The sequence below is a fragment of the Coffea arabica genome, chromosome 2c (assembly GCF_036785885.1).
Source record: "Coffea arabica cultivar ET-39 chromosome 2c, Coffea Arabica ET-39 HiFi, whole genome shotgun sequence".
Taxonomy (NCBI): domain Eukaryota; kingdom Viridiplantae; phylum Streptophyta; class Magnoliopsida; order Gentianales; family Rubiaceae; genus Coffea; species Coffea arabica.
Genome location: NC_092312.1, coordinates 17,388,920 through 17,407,630, shown reverse-complemented (window position 1 = coordinate 17,407,630; position 18,711 = coordinate 17,388,920). Strand labels below are relative to the sequence as shown.

The following is an 18,711-nucleotide window of genomic DNA, read 5'->3' as shown; positions in this document are numbered from 1 at the left end:
TGCATCACATGCTAGCATGCAAAATACTGCATGCTTGACTTCCTCTCCGGACGGTAGGTCGGAATTCCAACCTTACTTGCAGTTAAAAAAGTACCCTTATCAGTTAGATTTTTGATATATATCAAGTCTAAGTACGAATAATTTGAATTTTGTTACTAATAAATTTCAATCTTATATTAATCAAACCAAAATCCAATTGGGCCCAATTTAATAAAGTTTTCCGACACAAACCAGAACTCAAATTTGACTTGATTTATCTGTCCCAACAGAAGTTATGTGAAAAAATGACGGCCGAAGGACTGCTAGTCAAATATGTAGCGTCAAACTAAGCTTTATCCTTTTCCTACTAAGAGGAAGAGGATTATTCAGATACAGGTGACGTATCCCCTACATTTTTTTCTTGTTTAGATGACAGATTAAGCTACAAAATGTCAGCAAGAACAACAAGATTTAAGATCCTGCTAGCTATTACTATTGTGTCAAGGGAGAAGCAAACAGAACCCCAAACAGGAAAATCTTATGCTACAAATAGGTTCCCTTATTCACTGCACCACACTCCCTGCTTCTGTTCACAAAGCTACCTAACATGTTTACAGGCGGAGACAGAAAAAAGATCATAACAAGCTAGCTACTCCAATCCACTTATCTAAACAATGCTCGAGTTCGTACTGCCCTAGAATTAGTACTTCTTGTCAAGGATTTTATCTTCCCGTTCTACCAAGGCCCTGTCAGCGTTCTTCTCAAGCATCTTCTTTTACCTCCCCACGGCATCTTCATTGTCTCCAACATCTGGGAAAAAATAATTAAGATTGTCAACAACTAAGCTTGGCTACTCAAATCACTACTAAGAAACTGCAAATTACTTTCAATAGTAAAACAGAAGCACGGTATTCAAAAATTGTATGCTGTGAAATTTCAGCGCCAGATATTATTCAGCGACAATACTACTGCCTTGCAACTCCAACAATTGTCCTTCAATTAAACAGTCATTGTCTTATTCCTTATCACTTCCTCCTCTTTTAAGCGTTTCATTCAGTGCGGGAGTTACCACTGCCGGACCTAAAAGATACCAGAAATAGAAGAGGCTGTACCTGATTTTTCTGCATCTCCATGAGTTCAACCTGCAACGAAATTCGAAACATTAAAAAGCTCCATCACTCTCCACATATTTTTAGAGTATTTTAAAAAGATTATCATTTTAACTTCCAACTACATTACCTGTTTTTTCTGCAACTCTTCATTCAGTTCCTTGAGCTTTGCCACTTCTGCTTCCAATTCTAAAGTATACGCCTGCATAACCCAATGTCAGAAATTGAGAAAGGTATTACTATACCAAGTGTCAACTACCGATCTAAAAAGGAAAGTCATTAAATTACAAGAAGTTACTGTAAGATAAATCAATCAAATGTAAAGTAAGATGTAAGAACGTCTAAAACTTCAAGATGACACCTGAGTTTGTTGTATGTCAGCAAGCAAATTATCTAGACACATGCCACCAATTTTTCATTCTTCTCATAACAGTCTCGTTACAGTCAGCATATTGTTTATCTTAGATATAACGAGTAATTCGCTTATCAATAGAATCTCTTAGTCACAACCACTAACACACTATAACAATCTACGTTCCAGTAGAAACTGGAAAAGGACAAAGATGCAAAACTGGTAGAGCTCGGTATTCCAGTATCATGGTAATCCAAATGTGACATGTTTATCATATCCTCACACCCAAAAGTGCTGCATTAGACATGGAAACGAATGAACATGTTTCAGATCCACAAATAAAAACATAAAAATTAAAGGAGATTCAATCAAATCGCTCAAAAAAACAGCAACGTTGACCTAAAAAGGCACAATGGTTTTTCTAATAAATTCACCTGCTTCCGGGCTCGTGACCGTGCAGCAGACTCTCTGTTTTTAATCATTCTCCTACGCCTGCGCTCAACTTGTTTCTCTAGAGTACTAGATGATCTCCTTCCTCGACCCGCTTCATTGAAAGCATAAGGAGATGGTGATAATGATGGAGAATCCAAACTACTTTTAGAAATCACATCAGAATGCAAATGATTTCCTGGAGACCCTCCTGCAGCTGCTGTTGTCACACCACGTAACCCTGCAATACCCATCACTCCAGTTGGTGCGACACCACCTTGAGCTACAGTAGAAGCTGCAGTTGTCATTCCAACGACAGAAGCATTCGGCCCCGGGCTAGCCAGCTGAGCGTTGTTCCCTATCTGCTGAACACTGTTTCCTAATGGCAAAGAAGAGGCAAAAGCCACAGTTGCTTGCTTGGGAAATAGAGGCTGCAGCGGCGGCTGCTGATTCTGTTGTTGCTGGGAAGATCTAACCCCATCTCCATTCAGAATCAGATTAGACGGGTTAGAAAGTGCATTCTTACTCTTTGCCATTTGGTTACCCAAAACTCCTTGATCTCGAGCAAGTTGCTGAAACCCAATATTCAAACCATTGTCAATACCACCAGATTGAACCAAACCAGCATAAAAACCACCATTGCTTGCCTTTCCAGTAGGTTGAGCATCTTCTCTAACAACACCTGCCCTGACTAAAAACTCCTCCAGCGTCATCTCACCCAAAGTGGGTTCTCTTGGCACCAAGTTTGAAGACCCACCGCCACTTCCATCTTTTGCACCTCCACTAAACAAATCTTTCCAGACCTCATCAACGGTCCTCTGGCTTAGGGTGCGTGGCAATGTTAAAGAGCCTTGCCTCTGCAAGTTTCCGGCCGGGGTGGTCCCATTTCTCTCAACAGTAGCATTAACTTGAGTCTCTTCGGCTGTCCAGATATTCTTTAACAGGTCCTCCATATTCATAGAACCAAAGTCCTTTCCCAAGCTGCCAAAAGTCTGAAGCTCACCAAAGGTCATTGAATAAATAGAAGATTGCCGTGCTAACGGAAAGTTTCCACCAGGCCTCCCAACATTACCTTCCGGCTGTGTTATGTTCCCCGTGTTGTCGAAGTTCAAACAAGACCCCATGTCATAAGAACACTAAGAAGTGCCACTGCCAAGAGCTGGTCAAAGAAGAATGGTTGTAACTAGTTAGCAGCGAAAGCAAATTAAGTAGATCTAAGAACCCAGTACCTCTAATCTATCGATACTTCCATGCAAGTTAACTTGCTAAAATGCTTCACGTCTTTTCTTTTCTTTTCTTGTCAACCTACTCTATCAAACCAAAATAGCAAATGCATAAAGCCATACAAATCATACTTCAGAGCTCAAGTATACGTAAGTACTGCTATACATCCTCTCAATTTCGACGAACATAAATCAGTATATACTCTCTAGAAATCACCAATAAATGCTACCAAACCCCATCTGAATCACTGTAATGAAGATTTCGAAACCGTGTGTCAGATTGTATAAACTTATCTAGCCTTCAAACAATACTAAAATATAACAGGATTATCTACTGCCAACATACAATATTAAGAGTCTGTTGATGTACTAAATTAGCATCAACTCAGTACAACGTATGCAAATGAACACTATAACCATCACCTAAAGGGAAAATAACACGATCAAAGGAGGAAAGAGATCAGATTAGAAAGAACGAAATCTTGTCCCGCTGAATTGGATTATGCAGATCAAAAACTGACCCCACTTACTACAAATCTAGTTCCACTAAATTCAGATCCTTATTCAATCCAATTCCCATAAAAGAATAACAGATTTACTACCAAAAAGATTTTTTTAAAAAAAAAATAGTATGCACCATAACAATACTCTCGAGCAGGAGGAAATTCTACTAACAAATGCCAAAATTAAAAATAAAAAATAAAAACCAAAAACACACATTTCATCACTGAAGAAAAAAATTAAGCAAACACCATCAATCAACGGATATGAGAAGAAGAATCAGACTGGAAATCATTAATCATTTTCATAATTTTCATTGCTGTTGAGATTATTTACTGGGAGCATTGCAGCAGTGGAAATCAGGAGACAAATTAGCGTGCTATTACAGGGAAAGCTGACATATTAAGACGATTTTACCCTTACTGGGAAAGAAAGAGAGAAGAAAGGGCGTTGGGAAGAGGAGGCGTGAGGAGGCGTGTCGATTCCTTCTTCTTCGCCGGATGGGTTAAGCCTTGCTGCAGTCGACAAGTGTCTTCTTACTACTCCTTCCGCACCAGTCCTTCATTTAAAGCCCAACCCTGTCCCCCATTTTCTTAATTGCTTTTTGTTTGCTTATTTAATTACGTGGATCTCTCCAGATATCGCAACGTGGCCCAATAGCTCCCGGCGGGACCTTCGATGTGATTCTTCACCAATGGCAGAAGGGAAAGTGGGAAGGCCTGAGCCGTCGATTGATGCTTTCCCGACACAGTTAATAGATGGCGGATGGCGATTGATTGTTTTGTCGGCTTCTGTTTCCAAACGCATATGCCGGAGAGCGGAGATACATTGCCACCTTCGGGTTTTCCCTTTTTTTAATTTCCCGAGCAGTGTTATCAATTATGAGTAGTCTACCCTTTTTGTGTTTTTTCGTTTTTAATTGATTATTGTAGTAGTACTATTTTTGAACACTGCGTCTTTCCCTGTCTGACGATTAAACTAGACTATTTTGAGCAGTACATTTTTTCTTGTCTTGATCCGTTTGAATTGCTACTTTCTAAAATTTTTGTATATATATATATATACACTGTTACGATTTAATGTATGTGATTTAAAAATGTGTTCATCAAAAAAATAAAAAAAAATTTTGAAAAAAAATGAGAATCCAAACAAATAGTAAGTATATTTGAAATAATTACTGTAGTACTTTTTGTGATGTCTATGAAATAAAAAGGTAATTGAAAAGATAAATTGTGTGTTGGAAATTATATTTGTAATGTAAGCAAATATTTTTTGGCCATTATTTGGCTATCCAAACACACTCATTATTTTTAGAAAATTGTAATGTAAATTTGTTTCCAAAAATAAAAAAGATATATAAAATAAAAAATTAGTTTGAGAGATTTTTGGGATTCATTAGTTAATTAGTTAATTGGGGAGCATAGAAATAGTTATGTAATGGTAATTATGTAGGAGTGGGAGGATTTTTAAATAATATGTGAATAGATTATGGTAAATATTGAAAGTGTATTTTTCATGAGCAAATTTTGAATTTTAAATTTAAATTTAGATGAGTTATCATGTATCTAATGTTGATACTATATATACTGTCAGATTAATCCATTTTTAAAAAGATAGATGTTAACATTCCTTTTAATACCAAACCCCTGATCGCATAGGATATCGATGACCCTTATTTCCTTTACTAGTGCTCAATATTCACTCAATATGTATGCAATCAAAAAATAACTGGTAGTTATAATGTTTAGAAGTAATTATGTTGAAAACTTATACTTAAATAGTTAAAAGTAAAAATAGTCATGAATAGTTACAGGTGGTTAAAGTAAAATTAATTTTTAAAGAAATTTCATGTGATCATAAATATTAGGGTTATTATCATTTTACCTTCTTTAACTATATCACTACTATCAGTTTATCCCCTAACGTTATCTTTTAATCACTTTACTCTCATAAGTAATTCAATTCAACATGTTAAGAAATTTTGGACAAAAATACTCTTTTATTGTATAGTATTACTACATTGTTATTATCACTTTATTCATTTAGATTATAGTGATACAAACACTTTAGTTTCTAACATTATTTTCTAGGCATTTTACCTCATCGTTAATCTAACTAGTATAGTCAAAAAATTTATATTACCCTTTTTTTTTATATATAATCAAAAATAAAAATGTTGGAATGGTTATTCTTTTTTTATTTTTTACTTTAAGAGATCGAAAAATATAAAAATAAAGGATTTTCTCAAAATTCTTTTTTCACATTTATTAATACTGGGAAAAGAAAAAGAGATAGGAAAGAAGGAGACAAAAAATTAGATTTTGCAAAAAAAGAAAATAAAGAAAAGTCTAACACTATCATATTACTTTAAGGTTGTCGAGATTAGGATTGAAATTTGATGGTAAACAAAAAAGTGAAATAATTTTAAAATAATAAAAGTATTTAATTCTTTTTTATTTATAATTTTTTAAAAAGATAATTGAGCTCTCTCTCTCCCTCACCCTCTCCATCTTTTTATTTATTTTTCAATATTAATAAAATTGCCAAGAAAAAGAAATTAATATTTTGACTTTTTTCTTAATACTAAAAAGGAGAAGAGTCACTTTAAATTTTTTATTATTTTTATTATGTAAAGAAGAGGGCATTTTCTTCTAAAGTTTTTTAACTTGTTAAATTGGTTTAATAATAGGATAAATTGTCTAAAAAATAATTATATGGGGTAAATTGATAATGAGACTATTTGTTATGGGGATAAAGTGATAATAATTTTAAGGGTTAAATATGTCTTTTCAGTTTAATTAACAAACTCTGTTAAGTTTGATCATTTGTTTTGGAGGGTAAAGTGACTAAAAGATAATGTTAAAGGGGAAATTGAGAGCAGACTAGCAGTGCCAAACGTTAACCCCGTAATCCTTAGACACATGACGGTCCTTTCATGTAAGCAGATAATGGTGAACAAGGCCCATCACGATTACATTTTCACGTGTTCGAGAGCAGAGTTGTTGGGCTAATTGTCTGGGAGATTGGCGCAATGGCTGAAACAAGTCCGTTGGCCCATAACTCGTGAGGAAGACAGACTACAATGCTGTGAATGAGAATGACTCAATGGGCTTAATGAACCTCCATTGAACGCTGCAGATGTTGAAGGAAAACTTGCAGTTCAAAAATCCATAATTCAAGCTATGACCATTGGGCCTTGGTCCAATGGCCAGGAAAAGCCTCTTTAAAGCTCTCCTATGCATTAAGTCAGTGGGATTCAAATCTCGCCTAACACATCATACAAGAATTTTAGTATTTTTTATTCTTAAAAAACTCTAGATAGAAAGAGTAGAAGTAAGCTAGATAGTTGGCATTGCAAGGAATAGGACTAAATTAGATAGTTGTCAATGTAAACAAAAAAAAAAGGAATTATTTTAATGGAAGTGTTATGGAAGCAAACATTAAGACATTTAAATTACACTTAATATACAAAATCGTTCATTATACCCCTTCATTTATACATTTTTTTAATTTAGTTTGACTCTTATTAGCAAAATTAATACGTGAAATCATCTTAATTAATGATTGGTGACACCCATTGACCAAACTAATAAACAAGGGGCTATCTGACGGGTTCTCATTAGGCACTTGCTAAAATATACTTTAAATGTCATTTTTTTTAAAAATGTAAGATTAATTAGGAAAAGTAAATAAATAAGGGAGGGTAGGTTAGATCATGGAAAGTATATTAATGCAAAATTGGGTAATAATCATTAATATGTGTGTATATATATGGTATTTAGATATATTAACAAGTGCCCATCGAAAATTTGTTAGAAAAACCATTAAACAAATAGTAGCACAAATCTAATGTCTCACAACACCACTCAAAAGGCCAAATTGTTCTATTTCAGATTAAACGAGCATCAAGCACATAGAAAGTTAATTAATAAAAACGTAAACCATGGTAGTTAATCCGAATGACTTGGCAATAAATGAGTAAATGCATTATTTTTAACTCTTTTTCTTTTTTAGTGTAAGTGAGAGATCATTAATCTGGAACCTATCACTTATATTTTCTCTTCCTACCACCCAACCTATCCCTCCTCCCAAAACATTATTTTAACCAATTGATATATGAATCAACAGTAAACATAAATAAGTCCTGTCCACCTACTCGACAAAGGGGCTACTTTTTTACTTTCCTGACGTTGCAGTGATTATAGAACGTGAGTTTTAACAGCCTGACTTTTCCATGATTATACTTGACAAAACTGATAGAATCAGAGGCATGATGGTGTCTCTTAAGTCTTAACAAATGATAGATGTGCTTTCAATAAGCGAATCCTTCTGTAACATGCAGAGAAAATAAGAACGCGATATTTCATTTCTGAGTAGTGGCCTCCTGCGGTTATAGGCTCCAACAAAATGCAACGCAGAGATTAAAACCCCTTGCATGCAACTTAGGCTATGTTCATGTACTTCGACACGGAAAAGCAAACGGCGAAAGAACTCGATGTTTTGGAAGCTGGATTCAATAGGGTTAACCCTGTCGTGAAATTCATCTCGTGATATGCACGTAGCAATGAGGTCGTGCACAACCATGTCTCGAGACTACCTCGCGCATCCATCTTTCGTAATAAATGAAAGAATTGAAACTATTATACGGTTGTATAATAGAATTTGTCGGTGTCTAAGCTTTTTGAGCCTATTGCCGAAACCTGCCTGGATCAAGGCCTTGTCGAGCCTTGCCTGCTGATGCTGATACTGATACTGTAACTTATGCGCGCATCTGACATTTGACAGACGCTACATGTCTGGGATTCTAACGCACTAAGGTAGCTCCTTAAACTCAGTCTGATTTAGGTATCGGAGTCATTTTTTTGGGGTACTAAGCCTCGACTCCGTGCCATTTTTTGTCTGTTGAATTTGCAAGTAAGAAGCTCGCCTCCGTTTTCTTCTTGCCCCGCACAGTCCGCATTACCAAAGTGAAACCATACAAGTTTAAATCAGCATTTAGGCCTCAGCCTAACAAACCAGTAGCACTTGGAAGGGGGACTTGATTTCGATTTGTGGTAAAGTAGGAACCGTCTGAGGACTTGGCATGAATTTCTTCCACTTTGTAGTAATTCAATGATTTCCCAGTGGGAACAGCAGTCACCGTTTCCTTCTCAGCAGTTCACATGATCCGCCGCGAGAACAAGAGCTAGTCTGGAATGAATCATTTGAATTCGGTCCCACATGACATCATATGGCAAACACATCTTTGAAAACCCCCACTTTTTCGTAGTCTCTTCTATAAAAGACCTCCCTCCTGAGTCCCTGCCCGTCCCAAACACATCCTTAATCTCTCCGCCAGAAAAAAAAAAAAAGGGGGAAAAGCACGCCGACAAGCCAACAAACGGCGGCTGCTGCTGCATGGACCATGTCAGCGCACTTTCAGCAAAACCGCTCTCCGAAACCAAGTCGGGGCCCCCGGACATGCAACGCGAAGCGGCGTGGCTGAAGCGCAAAAAGGAATTTCGTCGTTGGCAACGCCGCCGCTGCAAGAGTTTTACGGACTCCGACTTGGATGAACTCCGAGCTTGCATTGAACTCGGATTCGGGTTCGAATTTGATTCCGCCGATTTGGACCCCAAGTTGTCGAGTGCTTTTCCAGCTTTGGACTTTTACTGTGCCGTGAATAAACAGTTCCACTCCAGGAGTGATAGCTTGTCCAGGTCTTCTTCGTCGGTGACTGTTGCTAGCTCTGACTCTGACACGTCGCGGTCGTCTGCTGGAAGTTCCTCCAGTTCTCTTTTCGAGCCTGGTAAAAACTGAGATTTAAAATCTACACAGCAACAAAAAGTTTTTGACTCCCCTCTTCCTTTTGTTCAAATTAATTTTTAAGGGTTGTTCTTGAAATTAATTATTGATTGATATATATATAAAACTTTTTTTTCCTTGTTCATGGTTTCCCTAGGTGATGATCCGGAGGTGAAGAAAACGAGATTGAGGCAGTGGGTGCAGGTGGTGGCATGCACAGTTCGACAATGTTCGCCCAGATGAATGTTGTTTTATCCATGGTTAACTGGAGACTAAGAAAGAATGAAATAATTGGCAACGTCAAGTAATCTTGCTGTCATAGATTTAGAAGAAAGAAATGGTTTAGGTTGGTTGATTCCAATAGACAATGATCCAACTGTTAAATGTTTGCGACAGCAGTCATTGATTCCAATTTCTTCTACTCCAATATTTGATTTTCCTTAATTTGCTTCTTGAGATTAGAACCTTGCTAATAAACAACTACAGCTATATTTTCCAAATCAAAAATTTTTTTTGTTAAAAAAAAAAAAAAGAGGCCTCAATTGATGAGCACTGCTGCCGTGTTAATTCTCAACAAGGGACGTGAATCAATGCCACCACAAAACGTGACCAAGGTTAATGGATAAATTATTGACAAATAGAACTATATAAGTCGGCATTATTAGCTAATCCTCGCTAATTTCAAATTAGCAATGTCCAATTTTTTTAAACTAATGAAAAGCTTTTTTTTTTTCTAATTTTTACATAAATGACATACTTCATTGCTTCTAAATTGGTCGTTTTTTTTAATGATGGCAACATTAATTGCTAAGGGCCTAGTTAATTATCGATATAATGATAGTATATTTATTTTGGCGGCATTAGTTATTTAGTGTTATAGAGGTAATAATTTTGGGTTTGTTTGGATAGAGTATTATTTGATACTGTAGCACTTTTTGTGATGTGATGTATGTGAGATAAAAAGGTAATTAGAAATATAAAAAGGTGAGTTGGGAAATGTGTTTATGATACAAGTGAAATATTATTTACATAATTATATTTTTAATGATGGCGATAGTTAATAACGAATTGGTCATTTACGATTATAGCGGTAGTATATTATTTAATGATCATGTTAGTTAATAACGAAGATAATAGTAGCGTATCTTTTAATGGTAGAATGTTTTTAATGAGAGCGATAGTTATTAATGAATTAGTTATTTACCGTTATACCCGTATTATATTATTAATGATGCTATTAGTTATTAACAAATTAGTTATTTACCGTTATAATGATAGTATGTTTTTTAATGATAGCGTTATTAAACACGATAAACTAGTGATATGCTCGTCGTGATAGTACATTAAAAAATGTAGGTAGTCCTTAAAAATTTGATAATTATTCTAACATAAACGAGAACATTCTTAAATGTTCGTTACTGTCTAACTAGTTATTCATCTTAATAGTAATGCCACCCGTGTAATGATGCTATCAGTTGTTGTCTTAATGGTAGAATGAAAAACAGAAATTCCACTTCGAGACTTGAGTCATTAATTGTTATACTTTTAGACCCTCAATGCCGGCCCAAGATAATTGAGAATTGTATGTGTTGCATACATTTTTGAAGTACAATACGAACCTACGGGAGAAGACAAGAACATTACCAGTATTATCATAATACTATGATGGGGTGTAAAGGAAATTCTTCCTTTTTTTGACGTCAAAAAAAAAAAGAAAAAGAGAAGAAAAGTGTCTACTCGATCGGCCTTTTTTTTTTGGTCAGATTCATCGTTTTGTTTACATAGAAAGTTCAAAATCGAAGCACTTTTTCTACAGTACAAAAGTTAATCACGATTAGAAGTCTTCCATTGCTGTTCCTAACATTTTTCATTTACTCTTGAATGAATAAAAAAAAAAGAATAAACATAAAATGGACCGTTCGACTTTCTTGGGCACAATGGGCTGAAGCACAGTGACAATAGAGATGGATGGGTGACGACGAGCTTTAGTGACAAGTCAGAATAAATACAGAGGTGAATGCTTGAGAAATGAAGGATGCTTATATTAAAGGAAATGAAGGATTTTCTTTGTTGTAGACAGTATACTTAGAGCCAATTGTTAAGAGGAATTTATGAACTTTCAATTCTGTTGGTGTAAGGATAATATTTTATACATTTATTGTCAGCGTAAGAATATTTTTATACTAACAGATTTAAATGAATGTCGCATAATCTTTATTTAAATATAAAATTTACTTCTTGAATTTAAACTTATTCTCATCGTTGCATAAAAAATATACGAGGATGATCCAGATTACCCCTTGAATACATCCAGTTTTGCCATGTTAGCAAAATCCCACTTAATACCTGTCTCAACAATTCATTTCCTATTTCCTTACACCACTCTAAGTGTTATTCGTTCCTCTATTTTCCCTCAAGGTCCTTGCTTCCTTGAGGGAAAGAAAACCAGATCAGCCATAAACCAGGGTTGGTTATACATCACAAGACTCCAACAAAAATATCTAGCCACGCAGTTTCTCGAAGAGGGAAGAAAAAATCTTAGATATAAAATTGTAAATTAATAAAAAGGTTTGACAAGGCGGACCAAGCTCATGCCTATCAAAAAAAAAAAGGATGACGAAATAAGCTACCATTATAGTACCCAGTTTTTTAAGACAACGGGCCATCTTTCTTCTTGACAGTGAAACATCTGCATGCCTGGTATTTGGGATATTCCATCCCTGCCCTTGTGGATTCTGTTTCAATGCTTGATTAAAAATGATATAGCATCCGGCTGGTTTTTGTGTGTAACACAAAAATATCCTCGGGGTAATACTGGTAATAAACAGAGAAAGAGTAAAGTGCAAAATATCGTCTCACACCAATCCTCCGGCACAGCTAGAAGGTGACGACTTTAACTAACAAGGTGCGTGAGAACAACCTCTGTGCCAAAGTCATCATCTGATCTGCTACGAAAACGATCCGTCTGATGCTGCACCCCCGAAGAAAATATCTGGCTGACATTGGCCGAAGATATTATCAGCCCTTTGCCTACGTGGCAGCAGTCTGATGTTATTGACACGTGTAAAAAGCGTCGCCATGTGGAGCCTTTATTGGCACCCAGCATTGCATTTCTTCCTTCACCTCCACCGCTTCACCCTCCCCCCCCCCCCCCATCCCCCAACCCCCGCACTTTTCTCCTCAATCTCTCTCGAGAGGGTTTCGTCTGTCCTTTTCCTTTCGCATTCGTTTTATCCGATAAATCAGGGAGGTATTTTGGTGCAAATCTGCATTGTTAGGGTCGGAGAATGGTAGAGAGTAACCGGTCGGAGACTGCGCCGGCGTCGGCGAATCTGGTGATGGAAGAGTTTTGCAGCTGTGAGTTGACTCGATCGAACTCCGAGGCTGCTTCTTCTTTGACTGTTGAAAGTTCCGGAGATATCTTGTTTCCTTCTGCTAATGCAAGACCGGTAATTCTGGCATTTTTTCAACTGCTTTTTCCCGAAATGTATACGTGTCTTCTTTCTTTCTACCTTCCTCCTTTGTATTATGTGGAAATTTGGTTGTCTGACGAAATCTGGTCCGGATCCTAAAAGTTACAATGGCACGGTTTGCTTTTGGAATTTGATGTTTATTATTGCTGTGTGAATTCCATAAGCAAATTATTTTTTTTTTTGAATATCGTAATTATTGTTGTAGTTTAAGAGAATGAATAGATTTAGTATGATCAGTGCCGGATGAAAGAGTGAGAAAGGAAGACAAGCAAAGTTCTTGAAGGCAACAAGATAGTTAAAACTGTTGGTTTCACTAGTTTCATAGGTGATTATACCATTCCTTTTCTTTTTCTTTTTCTTTTGGATTGAGAAAAAAGGGGGGGGGGGGGGCGGTGTTAGTTAGATATCTGCTTAGTTGTACTAAAAGTTAATTTTTTTTTTTTGTAATACCATAGCAGGACTTGAAAATGGGCATGGCGGGGTAACTTGTCCACCAGGACACAACAACAGAGCTATTGCTTTTTTAGAAATTTCAGCACTGCATTTTTGGGACCGGAGCATATACAATTTAGTTGATTCTTGACTCATTTTGATTTGATATCAGGGTGGTTTGAGTTTTAAAAACTTGACAATCAAGTAGTAAGTTGTTGCTATAAGACAGAGAGTCGTTAACCGTGACGCTGTGTTGGAAAAGGCATTTTTGGAAAACTTTTAAGTATAATGCATCTTAAATGGATGACGACTGTGAGGTCTTAAAGAAGACAGACTTAATGGGATCTTGCTTTCTCGTTCAAGTGACAGAAATGAGTGGTTGAACAAGCTTGTCTTGGGTCTGATGATTGGAGAAATAGTAGTTCGTTCGTTAAATGTACTTGCTCCTCTTCAAAGTTGAATCCACTTATCACCTCTAACAACTCATTATTAAGTTTTTCATGACATTTAAGGAATCCAAAACTTTTGCATCCATTAAGTATGTTGACCATTTATTGTAACTCAAGTGAGATTTTTTTCTTTTCCTCATCTCTATGGACCTGACTTGAGGAAAACCAAAAGAGACAGGCATATGAATTTTTTGATTAGCATGTGGGACTCATTTTGGGAGAACAGCTTAATATGAACTTTGCATTCATGGAAAAGTGCTGTCTCCATTATTTGGAGGATGTTGAATGCATAATGGTTAAAGTTCTTATGGAAGCACTTGTTGCTCTTGTGCTACCATCTTCTGATACATGCTATTGTGACATTACAATTTGCTCTGATGAGATAAAATATGTCAAAGTGTTAGCATGACATTTATGTGGATATGAATCTGACAAAATGATGAGTTCATGTCCTAGTTAACAATGAGAGATGCAGTCACCATGTTTTAGATGGGGAAAGGTGGAAATGCAGTTGTTTTACAGTTCTTTTGTTTATTGAATTCTACAGAATTTTCTTTTGGTTTATTGTCTTTTATGCTTCATCCATACTTTTAGGGATGTTTTTGTTTGAGGTACAATGAGATGCAATGTTTTGGCAGACTGTCTAGTTGCATTAGACAGTATAATACTACTGGTGGCCAAAATGATTTCACTTTATCCTACTGTATGGCACAACCTTGGGATGAGGGACACTTAAAATTGGAGTTTTGAGGATGTTAAATTTGTTTCTAGGGATCAATGCAAAACTGTATTATGCTGATTGCATTAAATGCTTTTCTCATTAACCATTCACATGTTACCCCAGGATAAGTGTGAGGCATGGACAAATGAGCAGCACAACAAATATCTTGATTATTTGGAAGCATCATTCGCTCAACAACTACAACGATCAAGAGGATTCACAGCATGGTGCACTGAACAAAACAGAAGTGGTAAAGATTCATCTAAAAGGCTGCCTGTCTGTGTCAGCAAAACTTCTGAGCAGGTAACTCTCAATATTCTTTGGTGTCTGTACATAGTATTTTTCTCATTACATGGGCTTCCTTTTGTTTGGTTTCCCATCTGGCCAAAAAGATGGTTGTAGTTTTGAATTCTTCTTCTTCTTCCTTTTTTTTTTTGGGGTATCCCTCCAGTTCTCAGTTTTACAAGATGGCCAATGGCAGAAGATAATCTTTGATATGGACCAGCCTCTTTCTTATATTTCTACTGTTAAGATTCCAAGAATACATTGTGAAAGATGTGCAGGTAAGGACTCTTCCCATGTATCGTCCGATCCTAAAGACTACATTAAGTTACGCTATGAGGAGGAGCATTTGGAAGGCAAGAGACCTTTTTCTAGTGGATCAGCATCAAATTCAGAACAAAACCATATAAAGACATGCTACAGTAATTCATTTATTAAAGGTAATCTTCGATCTGACCTATGCACTTATTCCTGTGTAACATATGACTTCATTCCCTTCCTTTTTACCTGAATGCTGACATACATGTATAGTAAATGTATATATGTACATTTAGACCTATATTTCTATTCTGTGAGTATTCCTATTTGATTTGGGGTAACTGTTAGAGATATCTAGGGATACATATGGACAACCTTGGTTTGCTTTTTCCTGCATAGTTTGGCTAAGGAATGCAAGACAATCTGTCAATTCTTAAAATTTAATAATAGATGCGTTGTGTATATGCATCAATATCATTTCTTGCCTTACAACTTGGACTTTGAAATTCCCTGTTATGGGGTTGAGAATGTGCAACATGGGGCATGAAAGTGTGGTTCATGATTAACTCAGGCAACATGTTCTTTGAAAATAAGATTTAGTTATTTCATTAAGAATATGTAAAACTGTGCATAAAGTAGTCTTTGCAAGATATGATCATAAACGCTATAAGCAAATCTTGAACACACACTGCCTTCATTCAAGGAAGCTTGTAGGGAATATTTTGAAAGCTCGCTAATTGAATATTTTCTGGCAGCTAGGGCAGTGCTTTCCATTTCCTTTGTAGCCTTTAGGCCATTTTTCACCTCATCGTATACTGTGGGATTCTTGATTACTTTAATTACCTTTACTAGCTGGTCAGTTTGCTTGAATATGTGCTTTTATTTGCCATTGTGATAGTTGATTTTCCATATACTTGTCAAAATTTGTATACTTTAGCCACGACAATGCTCAAGTTTCAAAATTTTTCTTTGACTTTGCTGATCGAAGCATCTATGCATCTTCTTCTGCTTTACGTTCTTTGCAGTTTTGGCACTTGTGGTTCCTTGACAGATATGATGGTTATTATTTAGGGATGTTTATAGGTTATTTATTGCATTTTACTTGATTGACATTCCTCTTTTTTGTTGTTGTTCATGTCATTCCAGAACCACCTGGTACTGGGTGGTCCAAATCAAGGTAGGAAAAGATGTACATAACAAGGAGTTTTCAATTTTTGATACCTCTAGTACCACTTCAATGTGGTTGTTCCGCGACTTATGAACATGGAGGATAGTGAGACGGGCCTTTCCAAAGTTTTCCATTACCATAGGTTTAGGTGTACATGTTGACCCAGTTTCTTGTTTAGGTCATTGTTAAAAGTCCATTTAGGAGTTAATACTAGTAATTTGTTCTTTTCCTCTGTCATGAATACACTCTTGGTTTAATGGTTCTTCAAGTTAGCAACTTATTTGGTCAAGTATCATGGTTACATCTTAAGCTTAACATTGCGCTGAAATATATACCTCCCTCCTCCCATTGTACATCCAACCCATCTCTGTTGAACAAAAGAACTTGAGGCAAGTACCATGTATTCTCTGAAATGATGGATTAACAGGCTGGTTGCATTTGTTCAGCATGCATTTTCTTGTGTTGTTAATGTAGCAGCTGAGACCAATAATTTGAGCTCAGGGAATAATTAGCATTTTTGTAGTTACAATATGTTGTTTGTTTAGCTCTGAAGTACACTAGATATTAGTGAAACTTTAGATGCCATGGTTCTATAGATAATGTTGAGCATCACTTTGATGGTCTTATCCTAGTTTTTTTTGTTTTTAATGTCAATTATTCAACGTTAGATTCTGCAGAAGGTTCGGGCCAGAATTTTGCTGATGAAGACTGTGAACATGATCCGCACACTGTTTCTCTGGCAAAAAGGTTGAAAACAGTTGCAGATGATACTTCGAGTGAAGATCAAGTAATACCTGAATTTAGTTCCTTGGCTGCTTTCATTTAATATATGACCGGTATCATAGATATCTTAACGTTATTTCTGCCACATGTTTCAGATTGTGCCATCTGGGAAATTATTTGCATTAGGAAAGTCAATCATCAATAATAAGACGTTGGGAGGACAAGCGATTAATGAAGATTCATCAAAAGATTTTGAGAACTGGTCCCTTCTCAATTTGACGTGAAATCTGAGGCATGGCTTGATGTTTGAATTATGACCACCAACAAGAAAGATGACAAGCATTTAGTTTCCACCCCATTTGCTGGAGTAAAGGATGCTATTTCATTGAATACTTTATATGACGGTAATGTTTTACGGACTAGGAAGAAGGTTTTGAAATTTTTCAACAGGTTTGTTGATCGTCAAAAGTAGATTTTAGATCCATGTAACCTCCTTGCACGTCGGTGTAGCTATGAGGTTGTAGATAAAATGTTGATGCATCTCTCTATCTCAGGGTGGAAGTTTTGTGAAAGTTTGTGGATCACCAACTTGAGCAAATGTGTGTGTGTGTGTGTATTAGGTGAGAAGTTCTTGAATCGTTTCTGGAGATATAACCACGGGTCTTATGCTTAAGATGCTTCGACGGGAAATCAGAGTTTATTGTCACAATAATCTTCCTCTTAAAAATTACTTCCAAGCTCATGCAGTTTCAAAATTTATATATATATATATATAATATTTAATTTAATTAGTTACGAACTTGTAATAATGATGTTTTTAGTTATATATGTTATATAATGGATATTAATATATGTAATAGAATTAATATTATTAATTATATTAATAATTATATATGTCTACTAATAGGAATTATTGATTAGTTATACTAAATTTCTAATTATATCGAGCACAACAACACTTTTTAAAAAAAAATACAATAATGACTTAGTAATTGTATTTGTGTCAAAAGTGAAAATTTGTGTGTTTGGAATGGAGATTATTTGTCCAAATTTATTTGTTTACATCATCATTACAATTTGTAATACACATTTTTATCTTCTCAATTATCTTTTTATCTCACATATATCACATCATAAAAAGTACTACAGTAAAAGTATTTCAAACAATTTACAATCCAAACACAAGCAATTAATAATTGATTACTTTAATTGTTCTTGGATCATGTTGGATTGTATCTAAATAACTTTTGTTTGATTATTTTTATAAATTTCAATTGTGAAATCACAATAGATAATAATTTGATGATATATTGATATTTTACTACTTGATTATTTGTTAAAATTTAACTATAATAAAATTATATGACAAATTTTTATTAACCCCACAAGAGATGCGGGGGGTGGGTCGGGGCGAGGAGGGGTGTCCCGCCCCAACTTGACCCCATTGTCATCCATAAAACTAATTACCCTTAAGCTTTCGCTCTAATCTTCTTTCATCTTGAAAGGCAAATTCCATTATAATGTCAATAATTATTCTTAAGAGTTTAATTAAAATTCACATTAAACGAATACTTCATTATTTTTCAATAGCTCAAAATTTGCTACTTCTTCTCTATATATTGTTCGTTGTCTACCTTGAGGAAATTCTTAATACATTTGGAAATTTCTTATATTGTCATAGCAACTAATTTTTTTTTTGCCATATATATGATGAATTGCCACATAGATAAATTGAAAAAATTTAGAGATCTATTGTGTTAATTTATAATTTTTTATTGTTAGAATGCGTAATAATAACCCTTTGAGATATCGACTGTTAACTAACCTT

The 18,711-nt window shown here is 35.6% G+C and overlaps 3 protein-coding genes across 7 annotated transcripts; 2 read left to right on the top strand and 1 right to left on the bottom strand.

Annotated features, from left to right (window-relative positions):
* Positions 1 to 449: 449 nt before the first annotated feature.
* LOC113726435 (ABSCISIC ACID-INSENSITIVE 5-like protein 5) lies at positions 450 to 4,175 on the bottom strand. 4 transcript variants are annotated; one of them, XM_072074795.1, is made up of 6 exons: positions 3,930 to 4,014; positions 2,942 to 3,028; positions 1,875 to 2,861; positions 1,219 to 1,290; positions 1,092 to 1,121; positions 450 to 789 (listed from the first exon to the last, which is right to left on the bottom strand). In XM_072074795.1, the coding sequence occupies exons 3-6, from the start codon at positions 2,826 to 2,828 to the stop codon at positions 715 to 717; spliced, it is 1,131 nt and encodes a 376-aa protein (XP_071930896.1). In that variant the 5' UTR covers positions 2,829 to 2,861; positions 2,942 to 3,028; positions 3,930 to 4,014; the 3' UTR covers positions 450 to 714. The 4 variants fall into 4 exon arrangements, with proteins under 4 accessions (XP_071930896.1, XP_027105950.1, XP_027105951.1 ...); XM_027250149.2 differs by lacking the exon at positions 3,930 to 4,014 and adding an exon at positions 4,017 to 4,175 and having other exon boundaries at positions 1,875 to 3,028; XM_027250150.2 differs by having other exon boundaries at positions 1,875 to 3,028; positions 4,011 to 4,164.
* Positions 4,176 to 8,540: 4,365 nt separating this feature from the next.
* Positions 8,541 to 9,804, top strand: LOC113723392 (uncharacterized). Its single transcript, XM_027246488.2, has 2 exons — positions 8,541 to 9,381; positions 9,535 to 9,804. The coding sequence occupies exons 1-2, from the start codon at positions 8,814 to 8,816 to the stop codon at positions 9,618 to 9,620; spliced, it is 654 nt and encodes a 217-aa protein (XP_027102289.2). The 5' UTR covers positions 8,541 to 8,813; the 3' UTR covers positions 9,621 to 9,804.
* Positions 9,805 to 12,479: 2,675 nt separating this feature from the next.
* LOC113726431 (cold-regulated protein 27) lies at positions 12,480 to 17,455 on the top strand. Of its 2 annotated transcripts, none has more exons than XM_027250144.2 (5): positions 12,480 to 12,826; positions 14,576 to 14,755; positions 14,904 to 15,174; positions 16,829 to 16,947; positions 17,039 to 17,455. In XM_027250144.2, the coding sequence occupies exons 1-5, from the start codon at positions 12,665 to 12,667 to the stop codon at positions 17,165 to 17,167; spliced, it is 861 nt and encodes a 286-aa protein (XP_027105945.2). In that variant the 5' UTR covers positions 12,480 to 12,664; the 3' UTR covers positions 17,168 to 17,455. The 2 variants fall into 2 exon arrangements, with proteins under 2 accessions (XP_027105945.2, XP_027105946.2); XM_027250145.2 differs by having other exon boundaries at positions 12,505 to 12,826; positions 16,838 to 16,947.
* Positions 17,456 to 18,711: the final 1,256 nt, after the last annotated feature.